The sequence below is a fragment of the Stigmatopora nigra genome, chromosome 18 (assembly GCF_051989575.1).
Source record: "Stigmatopora nigra isolate UIUO_SnigA chromosome 18, RoL_Snig_1.1, whole genome shotgun sequence".
NCBI classification, from domain to species: domain Eukaryota; kingdom Metazoa; phylum Chordata; class Actinopteri; order Syngnathiformes; family Syngnathidae; genus Stigmatopora; species Stigmatopora nigra.
Window position 1 is genome coordinate 6,205,777 of NC_135525.1, and position 12,469 is coordinate 6,218,245.

Consider the following 12,469-nt stretch of genomic DNA (forward strand, 5'->3'; position numbering starts at 1 on the left):
CTTCTTTGTGTCCACAAAGGAATTTCTGACTTTTTTTGATACGCTTAAAACAATTTATTTCACCGATTTGGCTCCAATCCTACAATAAAAAAGCCATTTTACAGCACTTTTAACTCCTTTCTAATCAGAATCCACTCATAATAATACTACCAGCCACTTTAGTTGTTTGAAATGGATTGTAGCTTATGATATTAACTGGACATTGTATTTGTAGATTGAACATCACGAGTTCCTGGTGCAAGCCTCTTTTGACCCTGTGTTGAGTGAGCTGCGAGACAACATGGACAACTTGGAGAAGAGTATGCAGGCTATCCTCAATGCTGCTGCCAGAGAGCTAGGTAAAAAAAATCCCTCCTGGGTCAACATAATTCACAGATCAACCCTTTGGGGTCATAGTGCATCAACCATAATAGTCTTAAACATTCACTGTCAACCTTCCCTGTACCAATATACTTTGTGTCAGGTTTGGATGCTGGCAAAACAGTGAAGCTAGAGTCGAATAGCATGTTAGGCTTCTACTTGCGCGTGACCTGCAAGGAGGAGAAGAACTTGAGAAACAATAAGAAGTTCACCACGCTGGATGTGCAGAAAAATGGCGTCCGCTTCACCAATAGGTGTCTATTTGCGTATTCGTCTTTGTCTCTGTGTCTACTTTGCCTCTTCTAACCCGCTTGATTTCCTCAGCAAATTGAGTGCGCTCAATGTGGACTACACGCGATGTAGGGAGGAGTATGAGGAGGCGCAGAATGCTGTCGTCAAGGAGATTATCAACATTAGCTCAGGTATGCATTAGCTGATATAAGTGAATCACATCACTGTTTACAAATAAATAAATGGATTTTTTTTAAACCCCTATTAGGGTATGTGGACCCTCTACAGATACTTGGTGACGTGATAGCCCTGCTGGATGCCATCATTGGTTTCGCTATGGCATCCGTCTCAGCACCAGTGCCTTATGTGCGCCCACGTTTGCTACCCGTCGACGCCCCACGTCGCCTGGAGCTGCGGAAGGCGCGCCACCCCTGCATGGAAACGGACGGCGACAGTTGCTTCATTCCCAATGACGTTGAGTTTGTGCAAGGGGAGAAGAACTTCTTTATCATCACAGGTGTGCACATGTCTCAGTTATCTTTTTTATTTTTTTCAGTCTTTTTTATATTGTTTTGGGAAAGAAAGCAAAAGTTATTTTTCTTTAATTAATTAAAACAACTTTTTTCTTTTAAAAAGTATTTGCTAAAAGTGGAAATACTATCTTACATGTCACCAAGTTATATTTGACATTTGGTCTTCAGGTCCAAATATGGGCGGAAAGTCCACATTCATCCGCCAGGTGGGCGTGATTGCCTTGATGGCTCAAATTGGCTGCTTCGTCCCATGTGAGGAGGCGGAGCTAAGCATCACCGACAGCATCCTCGCCCGTGTGGGCGCAGGAGACAGCCAGCTGAAGGGAGTGTCTACATTCATGTCTGAAATGCTGGAGACGGCAGCCATCTTGCGGTAGGACTGCGTCGTCTTTTAGCGATGTCTTGACCCTCATTGGTTTACTTTGATTTAATTTTGCGCCTCAGATCAGCCACACAAAAATCGCTGGTCATCGTGGATGAGCTGGGCCGTGGCACGTCCACATATGACGGCTTTGGCCTCGCGTGGGCCATCGCCGAGCACGTGGTGGCCAACATCGGCTGCTTCTGTCTGTTCGCCACACACTTCCACGAGCTGACGGCTTTGGCGGTACAGCAGCCCACCGTGCAGAACCTGCACGTGACGGCGCTTACGTCTCACAATACGCTCACCATGCTTTATAAAGTCAAACCAGGTCAGTCCGTTAAACTTTTTAGACAACCTGTAACATAATCACAGTATGACACTATCTAATCATCAATATGAAGACATTTAGCATGAGTCAATGGGCATTATGATGAAAAAGTCCTCCTCCCTAAAGAGAGTATCAGGCCGTTCACGAGGATTTTTTTGTTGCAATTAAATCAATGGCAAAAAAGAGAAATGCTTTTTTGAGTAAGGAAGGATCACGTGGCTTCATTTATGCAGTCAAAGACTTTTATTGAGGCTAGTAAGTAGCAAGAATTTCAACAAAAGTTACGATTTTGCGGGAGGGTTCGAAATACGTAAATGATGCGGTCTGAATCATACTGCACTCCATCTGTGCGTCATGACGTTGTCATGTGGAAGTAAAATGCAAATTGATTTACAACACAGTGTCACAAATGTCTAAAAAAGGGAATAAGAACTAACCATAGCAGTGAGAATTAAACACTAACTGAATAAGCTCTCACTTTACAAACATTCACTGATTATTCAGCAGCCAACAAGCATAAAGTGACATAAACGATGGTCAAGCCTGACCAGAACCATTACAAATTTTTAAGGTAACCCGAGGCCTCGTAGCCCTGATTGTTTTGCGTGATACAGCACGACAAAGTGCTCGTTACAAAGCTCCGCTTCTTCGCACACGGCCTCCTCCATCGATGCTCCACATGCGGTTAACTGGTGATACTAGATTCCACGGCAGTTAAAGTCACCACCGCAAGCAGCGCTGCTACTCAGTCCGTATTATAAGGCATACACATTAAATTTGACCTAAAAAGAATTTCTTTCTTCAAATATAAGCTGCACTGGACTATAGAAAGTGGCCACATTGCATTATGGGATGCTTAGGGATGGTACTCATAAATTATTCTGTCAATAACCCTAGTAAATAAGACGACACTGGACTATAAAGCGCAAATAATTTGGTTTATTGTCTGAAAATGAAAATGTCCAATTATGCTTCTAGGTGTATGCGACCAGAGTTTTGGAATCCATGTGGCGGAGTTGGCTTGTTTTCCAGCCTCAGTGGTCGCTATGGCTAAGGAGAAGGCCAAGGAGCTGGAGGAGTTTCAGGAACCGCCATCGTCCGCTGAAGTCGATGAGCCCGAAGCCAAGAGGCGACGAACTGATAAACAGGTAAAAATACAATTGAAAAATACATTCCTGTAGCATTAGAGTATTTATCACTAAGTCATTAGGTAGTAATGATTGACAAATGGGAATTTTCCTATAATGTTAATCATATTTTCCTAAAATTATTTTAAATAGTTCTAAAATGCCTTACTATACATTTTATGGCAAATTATTAATAGAAAGTCACTGGTACACTTGATTTTTTTTCAGTTTTGACATAACCTTGGTGAATGTTTCATTATTCACAAATACATTGGCTTATAGACTTTAGAGACAAAGCCTCCTTTGTTTTTGTTTTTTTATTAGCATTACAAAATATTGTCTCTAATAGATAAAGGTTAAAGTAAAAACATTTGCATTACGTCACAATTATAAAAACGACATTGCTTTTCGTTGCAAATAATTGAGAGCCTAAAAGCTGCTATTGTGTAGAAAGTTCAGCTTTCAGCATCAAACCAAAAGCTCAAAAGCGGCACTTCATTTGTCTGCTCCATCTTCTCTCTCCAGGTCGGTGAAAGCTTGATCCAGGATTTTTTGGATGAAGTCAAATCCCTTCCGGCCTCCACCATGACGGAAGAGGAAGTGAAGATGGCGTTGAAGCGAATGAAGGAGGCATTGCGCGAGAAAAACAATGCGTACGTAGACGAACTGCTAAATCGCTCGCTTCCGGTCGCCAAGTTGTGATTAGGTGACTTTTTCTGTTGCAAAAAAAGGTTTATTTTTTGCTAAAACTCTACTGATTGAAGAGAACACTTGAAATATTTCCATTTTTATTTGTGAGGTTTCTACATGTTTTGTTCATAGGTTATTTTAGTGGTGATAATGTCCAAGATGTTTTTCGCTCATTTTCTGCATTGAACTTTAGGTTGAAATGGTTTTAGGCACTCAAAATGCTGCTTAATTTTTTTTTTTTTACAAAATTGGAAAAAAGTTCATAATTTCCACCTTATTCAGTTTCTGTTGTTTTGTACAGTCTGTCAATAAAAACTTTTGAAAATGACATTTCAGATGATTTTCATACAGCCTTTTAAAACTGTGACATTCCACAGTAATGTGTTCTGTAAATTATTCAGGCTTCAATCTATTTGCTGCAGCCTAGAACTGTCAAGAAACACTGTGGTGCTGTTTAAGTTGATATGTGCCTTAGCCCACTTTTGGTTAAGATGCAGGTTATGTCAGTTGACTTTGGATAGGAGCTAGTGTTCCTCAATTAGAGCAAAAATTCATGTCAAATGTTTATTATACATGCTGGAGGAAGCACATTTTACCCTAACTCAACTGAACTATAATATGTTTTGATTTAAAATTAAAATAGTTTAAAGTAAAATAACCTTACTGTGCATGCTCTACTTTTTGTAGACTTAATATACACTAATCTATTTACCTGATAAATTTTTAGTCAAAAAAATAACTTACTATACATGGCTTATTTAAACAAAATTGCTTTTAAATGAAAAATAGCCTCACTATACATGTATTATTATTTTGCCTCACTTTACATGTATTATTATTTTTTTTATATAATGAAAAATAGTGGCTTTCCCATTAATACCAATAAGCCATGAGAACCTTACTATACATTAAAATCAAGTCCCAGAATAATAATACCAAAAACACACTTCAGATCTAATAAAGATTTATTTTCTTAAAAATGGCCAGTTTCCTGCTCTTTATCTTCCAAAGAAAGAAAAGATTACCCCCTTTTTTAATTCCAACTAGCATCTACATAATGGTTATTGAATACTTCACAATATATTAAGTCTAGATGTTATGATACATGCATACGATTCAGGCTGCATGAGGAGCCACAGTCACCACGATACACTGGGAAAGGAGGGCAGGGGGAAGCTGCAGATCAACTCTTAGGGATCCAGTAAAAAACAACAAACCCTCTCCACAAAACACTGACTGCATCAAACTGTACACACACACACACGCGCGCGCATTACACACATTTGTACAAGAGTGGGTGGCAGGCACCACCTGCCAATCAAGCTGAAACAGAGAGGGTTTCCTTTAGTGTTTAAAATCAGATTCTCTTTCACAGAAAGAAATTGCAAAACTGGCTCACCAAAGAGCATTTGCAGCCATTTAAACAGGCGGGGGCAAAAGACAGGACAGGACGCTAACCAAAGAAATAATTATAATATATAATAAAATAAGACATTCAAATACAGTCAGCTTTTTGCTTGGAAATACAAAACTACATGGTAAAGCATGAAATAAAATCCATTGAGCAGAACCTGATTTTTTTTTATCCTTTTTTTTTGTTGTTTTCTTAAAAAAAAGCCGAAGTGCTCCACACACACACACAAAAATACTTACACATGCACACACGTGTGAGGAACCTCACTGGTTGAGTCTTTCCTCTGCCTCCCCCTAGTGAAGTTTCGCTGGTTTTTAGCGTCTCTATGGGGTTGAAGGCGGGTGAAGGGGGAGTGGCTTCCGCGTGTACGTGTGCGTCACTTTTTTTGTGTGTGAGATTTGGCGCCGCCGGATGGGCCAGCCACGCCCTTCGTTCAGTTATGCTGAAGTGTGTTGGACTCGATGGGTGGCGCCGAGTCGTATAAAGTGTCCGTGTCGTGGGTTGGCTCGCCGGCTAATGTGCACGGGTTGGACAGGGTGCCGGCGCCGCAGTCGCAGAAAAACCTGAATTGAATGGGATGATCAATTTTTTGGAGGCCCTGCAAATGGAGGTTGTCCTTACCGATCGTGCCGTATAAACTCCACGTCGTGCCCTTGATGGCATTTTTTGATGCAGTTAACGCAGATGGCGTTCCTGTCTGTCGTGTTGCAAGTGTGACACCTGGAAATGAATACAAATTTTAAAATTTAAAGTGATACTAGATGTGAGAGGCGTGGGGAGGAATACTTACCGGTAGAAGTCATGCATAGGGTAGCTGGTGTAGCTGGAGATCTTGTAGAGGCACTGACCTCGACTCACTGCTTTCTCGATGGCGTCCTGGTTGTTGTTGATCTTATTATCTGGAAACAATGCTGATGCTTAGGATTTTTTTTTCCTTTTAAATTTGAGGGAAGATTTGGAATCATTTTCTAACCTTTCATTGTGACATTAACACCCGACGCTAGAAAAAGGCCACCGAAGCGGTTGTTGAAAATCTGGTTTCCTTCCAGGGTGGCCGTGGCGTGGTTGGTGATTTCAATGCCTGGAATCAAAGATCATTTAATTTTAACAACTCCAGACTACAGCCAAAATAGTTAACTCGAGGCCATCTGTCATTTTCACCTGCAGCGAAACCGTCAAAAATACGGTTCTTGCGTAGGATGGGGTGACTGTTGGTGCTGATGAGGACGCCAGCCTGAGCATTTCGGAAGATGTCGTTCTCCTCCAGCAGCCCTCGGCCGCCATTGAATATACAAATCCCCCCATCTCTGCCATCGTGTATCTTGTTGCGCCTCAGCGTGGGGTTGCTGTCCGTCTTAATCCACACGCCCGCCATGGCGTTGTCGAAGATTTCATTATCCTCGATGAAGCCTAGACCTGCCACACGCACGACAGCGTTAGACATGTTTTACGCCGAGCTTCCATGTTAGAAAGAAGATGCTGACAAACCTGAGTTGTAGACCAAAATGCCCCCATTTTGTCCACCCCATATCTTGTTGCGGCGGATCTTTGGGTTGCTCCCCGTCCTATCAAACACCAAATTGAATTTATACTAAGTGTTTTGAGTACCTTTAAAAGAATAGTTTTGCCTACCGTATTTGTACACCAGAGTACATGTGGTTGTAGATATCGTTGTCCTCTAGCACGCCATGGCCGTTGTCGTAGAAATACACACCCACCTACAAGAGAGGAAGCCAAATCAGAAAAATATTATTATATAGCAGCACTACAATTCCATCTTTACCACTATGAAACAAATAATCACACTTTGAAACAAGAATTCCCATTCCCAAGTATGCTTACAATCAAAAGTAATAGAGATATCTAGTGGGGAAGTTGGGTTACTGCACTTTGTTCAAGCTTTCAAAATAAAAAACTATACAATGATACAATTTGGTGGTCATGTGGATTTCACTTAGTATCAAATAGATTTACCAGACCTGTTTGCCACTGTGAATACGATTCTTGCGTAGGACGGGGGTGCTCCCCGTGGTCACCCAGACGCCAGCCAGCGTGTTGCTGTATACTTCGTTTTCTTCGATCACCCCTTGACCTTTTTCGTGCTGCCGGTTACAAAATGAATACGTCAGAATAGAAGCGCAGCCCCTCCTTTCAAAATGACCTTCCCCACAAAAAAAAAAAAGTGACATTTACCACATAGATGCCACCGTGTTGGCCATCATGGATTTTGTTGTGACGTACAATGGGGCAGCTGTTGGTCCGGATTTGGATTCCCGCCAGGGCGTTACCGTAGATGTCGTTACTTTCTATTAGACCCCGCCCATCGCCGAATATGTAGACGCCTCCCTGGTTGCCGTTAAAGATGGCGTTGCCTCTGGATGGAAACATACACACACAAAAAAAAAACATTTACTCATTGGAAGCACTAAGAACAAAATTCAGCGGCCTGCTTACCGTATCGTAGGGTCACTATTCGACGTAATCCACACTCCGGCAAAGTTGTTAGCGTAGATTTTATTCTCTATAAACTGTCCCCTCCCCTTCTCGTGCACATAAATGCCGCCAGTCTGGCCGTGGTGGATCTCGCAGCGGACCACCGTGGGGTTGGCGTATGCCTTCACCTCGAAGCCGGCGATGCGGTTTCGGTGGATGTTGCAGTTTTCAAAGTAGCCCTAAGTGCACGCATGGTCATTTAAATTCTGTTGGGTGGGGGGTCATTAAGGGGCAATAGCGTTGACTTTGAGTGTCAAAACTCACCATGCCGTGATCAAACGTGAAGACGCCGACGTCTCTTCCGTGATGGATGTGGTTACGTCTGATAATGGGGTTGCCATGGTTTTTCACCCAAATGCCCGCTAGTGCGTTGTTGCTAATTTCGTTGTCTTCGTAAATGCCCTGAATGAAATAACGTATTAGAACTCCCCCTCTTTCCCACCACACAAGGTGGGGTGGCTTACCTGCGCGTGATCCGTAATGTACAAGCCCACGTTTTCGCAGTCGCTGATGTTACAGTGCTTTATAGACGGACAGGCTCCTTGGCCACTGACGCAGACGGCAGAGCCGACTGTAACGCAAGATAAATCTGTGTGTAAACCCCTAATTAAATGGAAGCGGGTCAAGTCTTCTTTTACCCGTGCATGTAGAACGTATGATGCAGTGGTCGATGTTGGGACTGCAGTTGACTGTGATTTCCAGACAGTGGTGCGCATTGTGGTGCTGCGCCGATTTGTCGTCGGGGTTAAACTGAGGGGAGAGAGAAGCAAATTAGCTAATTTAGTAAATAGTCATAGATCATACTTTTTTCTCTACACTTTGGCCTTCATTTTTGTTTTGCCTTGTAATTGCAGTGTTGCCCATATGACTTGATATCATAAATGCTACTTAAAAAAAAAAAAGAATAGTTCTGTTTATTTCTACAGCTATAAATGAAGTGGGTAGCATGTGAATATTAAAGAATTGTATCATATGAATTAACATTGCAGTAAATGAGCAATAATGATGTATTCATAAACTGAGCCATATAAATATAAAAACAAAAAAGTATTAAATAGATATAAGTAGGAGCATTAAAAAATCAATAGATAAATGATGAATGAGAATTATAATGTAAAAAAAGGAATAAAATCAACTTTTGCAAACCACATTATATCATTCTCCCTATCTAGCACTGACCTTTATAGTCATATATCCGACATAAGCGTCCTCCGAGCCCTCCATGAAAACAAACGTTGAATCCCTGGTGTTCTCGATGACCACCTTGTCTGCCACTTTCCCAGGTGCTGAAAAAAAAATAAACACAGACTCACATTGAATCTTTCCCCATCTTGCCATTTAAAACAAATTCATGTCATTGATTAACATGACAGAAAAGATAGAAGAACATACCAGCACCAATCATAGTGATCGGCGACTCAATATAAATCCACTCGTCTGTGTATATGCCGGAGTGAACAAAAATAAGACCCTCAAAGTGGGCTTCCTGGACGCCGCCGAGCGCATCTTCAATGGTGTCGTAGTACTGTAAAACAATTCAAGACATTTCAATATCGCAACTGCATATTCCAGAAGACATTTGAACTCACCAGCATGTTCTCCCTGCCCTTGTACCTTCCCGGGTTGCTGTAAAAGTGCTCTGCAAATCCCGGTTTGACGTGGGCGCCTTTGTACTGAAACATAAAAAAGATACTTTTATCAGTATTGGCCCACCAGGTCTATAAAGTACACAAAGTTGAAAAAGCTATTCATAGAAGAAGAACAACAACAACACACCAGCTGTTGGAAGCTCTCCTTCCACGGGTTGGGGTGTTCATGTTCCTCGGGGTTGACCTGAAAGAAGCGCCCTGGCTCGGGATGCATCATAGGACGCGTGTACTCAAATACCTCCATGTAGAGTCGCTTCCTGAAAGATGGTAGGCAAAAATATCAGAAGTCTAGCCCTAAAAAAGGCCTCACAATAAGGGACACTCACCAAAGAATGGGGTCGTTAGCAAGCTGGCTAAAGCGTTTGCATACGCAAGCCGCCCGGCAAAGGTCCTGCTCCAACAAGTAGGAGAAAATTTTAAGGACCACCTCGTCGGGTAGCTTTTGTTGCAGATATTGTTCAGCTGGGGCTGCTAGAAAAAGAAAAAAAAAAAGATAGATGTGTCAGGGAGGTGGAAGACACGACGACACTGGGCGAAATTAGAGTAAAAACGACAAACCTGGCAAGTCGTGGCTCTTACCGGACACGCGCGCCCGCTTGGCCCGATGGCTGAAGGCCTCTGTGGAGGACGTGGACGCTCCCTGCGGAAGAAGAAACTCCAGTCAGGGAAGAGTGTCTAGCCTAGAGCGATAGCCGCAGGGTAATGCGGTTTTACCTCCATCAAGCCCTTGCTGGGGCAGGCGGAGGTAGCGGCGGAGGCTGCGGCACTCCTCTTGGGGAGTAGCGTCTTGCGGCGAAGTTGGTATGGACTGTTTTGAGCTCCTGGACCGGACTCCTCGATTGCCATCTCTGCTGCGGCGGCTGCGGGAGCCTCCTCATCTAAGTACATCAATATATTTATGGCACACACGAGATCAGAAAAGAGTGGTGCAGAACATTAACTTCAGTAGTGTTTAACTCGCTGATGTCCAATCCCTTTTGACTAGAAAAGTCAAAAGGATTAGACGTCTTAAGCGCCCTCAATGGCGTTACAACATGAGCTTTCACAACCATTCCTCAAAGTTTCAATGAATTTTGAATGCCATTGTAGTCAATGGCAGGCAGCAAATCATACATATTCTCTTATTCATTTATTAATAACTGTTAACATTGTTTTTCTTGACTGTTAAACTGAAAAAACAAAAAGGTAAAAAAATTAGCATTCATTAAGGAAATTAAGATAATTACTTTAAATTATTTTATACATTTTTAAATTAAAAAAAAACATTGATTTGTTAAAACAAAGACAATATTTAAAATATGTTATATATTAATGCTGACCATTTCCATCATTCATTTAAATATTCTTGTAATTAACTTTTAATTAATGATTATTTATTAAGATAATATTTAAGGCTACAGCATGACTAGAAATGAAGGCATGGAGATCATATTTAAATAATGATTCCAAAGGAGAAAATAACCACAATATTATACATGTCACCTAGCATCAAGATATGATGACATTCAATTTTGAGTCATGGAGGCCATAAATGTTAATATTCTGTCCTACATTACACAATAACGCAATGTCTATGTACTATTGAGCTCTTTTGCAGATCACAATAGGGGTGTGACAATATACATTGCAATATTTCATTTCCCAGTTATCAATATGCTCCTGCAAAGAATCGATACTATATTTTACTCGACTGTCGTATGATGAGCTACCAGACGTTCCCACCCTTCTGGACATGACATTTTGGTCTACGTAGTGACACTTGTTTTGTACGAATATTAATAGTATGGCTTACATGATCGGAAATGGTGAATAATTGCTCTAGAAAGGGTTAACAATGACAAATGCAGCAATTTGCCGTCAATACGTTCAGATCCCTTGCAAGGTTGATTGGCACTGTCTCATGTGAGCTTAGACAGACAAAGATTGGTCGTGATTGATCATTCCAGGCGTACGCCTGTTTTGCGTTTTATGATATATTTATTTAGCAATGTGATTGTGGATGGTGGTACAGTCTTGGGGAGAAAGGGTGGTACATGAGAAGGGGACCCCGATCTCGATGATCTAAAAGCCAAGTGCGTAGCAGGCAAATCCGCGGTGTAAACAAATGCAGCTAGCACCGGCTGCTAGCATGAAAGAACAAGGAAGACGACCAAAATGACCGTTGAGATCGCCGCACAAAATGGACCCAGTTATAAGCACGACAGGGGGAAAAATACACCCGTGGCCTCACAGCGCGTTTGGCGCACTGTTGGACGGGCGTCGTCGCCCCGTTGACGGCCCTTTTAATGTTTTGTTCCACCCCAAAGATGGCAGTGCTGCGGGACGCCGCAGATTTACACCCTCGGAATCGTTAGTGACAGCTGGGAATGCGACGCGAGAGCGAACCAAGGGGGTGAAACCATGGCGAGCGTTACCGGAAAGGACAACCCCTTTTGATATCCCCCACGCAAAACCCAGATAAGAGCTCCGATCGGCGTTCAAGCGTCGGCCGTCTGGCTTCCTACGCATTAGGTTAAGCGGAGACAACCCCCAACCTTCCGCTAGCACATAGCCTAGCCGCGCCACAGTCATGCGAAACAAAGCCCGGCCTGGCCTAGGCTACACACAACCCAACCCCGGGCTTTCCTAGTGGAGCCGATCAGCCGATCGTCCGGCCGGCGATCGAGCCCACCTCGGGGTGGGTGGGCGAGAGGTGGGGGATCCATGCACGGCTCGGGCAAACGTCTTGGTCTGGCTCACCTCTGTCCCCGTTGTTCCGCTCCGGCTGCACCGGGCGCGGCCTCGACACTCGCCTGGGTCTCCGGTTGGTGGCTCTGACGGAGTTCATCTGGGGAGTTGGTCGCAGGTTTAAAAACACAGAGGTGTCCTAGAGCCCAGTCGCGTCTAAATCTAACCCTCAGCCCCACACTAGTTTCCGGGCGGCCTCTCTCCGGTTACAGCGAGAAGACTGCGGCAGAGAACCCGCTGGTATTTGGGGTGTAATTGGCCGTTTTTCTCCGCCGTGTTCCTGCTCTCCCCCCCCGTATCGCCGCTCGGTGCCAGCTCCGTCTCCGTCTGTAGCAGGAGGAGCCATTAACTCACACGGGAAACAATCGCGAGAAAAAAAGAAGAGCCGTAGACACGCCGACCAATCGTGATCCAGCTTTCATGTGCAACTCTCATTTGACGGCCAATCAGATGACGTCTAACATAGGAGGCTTCTTGAAGCCTTTGCAAGCAACCAGCCGGCGCACTAACACATTGGCATACATAGACTAATTGTTTCCATTTTATTGCCTTA

The 12,469-nt window shown here is 43.2% G+C and overlaps 2 protein-coding genes across 3 annotated transcripts in view; one reads left to right on the forward strand and one right to left on the reverse strand.

Annotated features, from left to right (window-relative positions):
* Positions 1-3,961, forward strand: part of msh2 (mutS homolog 2 (E. coli)) — a 9,535-nt gene extending 5,574 nt beyond the window's left edge. Inside the window, exons 9-16 of the mRNA XM_077738654.1 lie at positions 215-338; positions 464-614; positions 685-782; positions 860-1,108; positions 1,293-1,497; positions 1,569-1,816; positions 2,795-2,964; positions 3,469-3,961. Coding sequence (XP_077594780.1) covers positions 215-338; positions 464-614; positions 685-782; positions 860-1,108; positions 1,293-1,497; positions 1,569-1,816; positions 2,795-2,964; positions 3,469-3,645 — 1,422 coding nt within the window. The 3' untranslated portion in view covers positions 3,646-3,961. The remainder of the gene's footprint in view (positions 1-214; positions 339-463; positions 615-684; positions 783-859; positions 1,109-1,292; positions 1,498-1,568; positions 1,817-2,794; positions 2,965-3,468) is intronic.
* A 1,126-nt stretch (positions 3,962-5,087) lies between these two features.
* On the reverse strand, positions 5,088-12,266 carry fbxo11b (F-box protein 11b). Of its 2 annotated transcripts, none has more exons than XM_077738657.1 (21): positions 11,929-12,266; positions 9,904-10,067; positions 9,769-9,829; positions 9,516-9,660; positions 9,317-9,446; positions 9,130-9,213; positions 8,933-9,065; positions 8,720-8,826; positions 8,179-8,290; positions 8,005-8,111; positions 7,805-7,942; positions 7,502-7,719; positions 7,241-7,421; positions 7,027-7,149; positions 6,680-6,765; positions 6,536-6,612; positions 6,209-6,463; positions 6,021-6,128; positions 5,838-5,946; positions 5,669-5,767; positions 5,088-5,610 (listed from the first exon to the last, which is right to left on the reverse strand). In XM_077738657.1, exons 1-21 carry the CDS (start codon positions 12,014-12,016, stop codon positions 5,481-5,483), a joined length of 2,655 nt encoding a protein of 884 aa, XP_077594783.1. In that variant the 5' UTR covers positions 12,017-12,266; the 3' UTR covers positions 5,088-5,480. The 2 variants fall into 2 exon arrangements, with proteins under 2 accessions (XP_077594783.1, XP_077594782.1); XM_077738656.1 differs by having other exon boundaries at positions 9,748-9,829.
* Between the last annotated feature and the right edge of the window lie 203 nt (positions 12,267-12,469).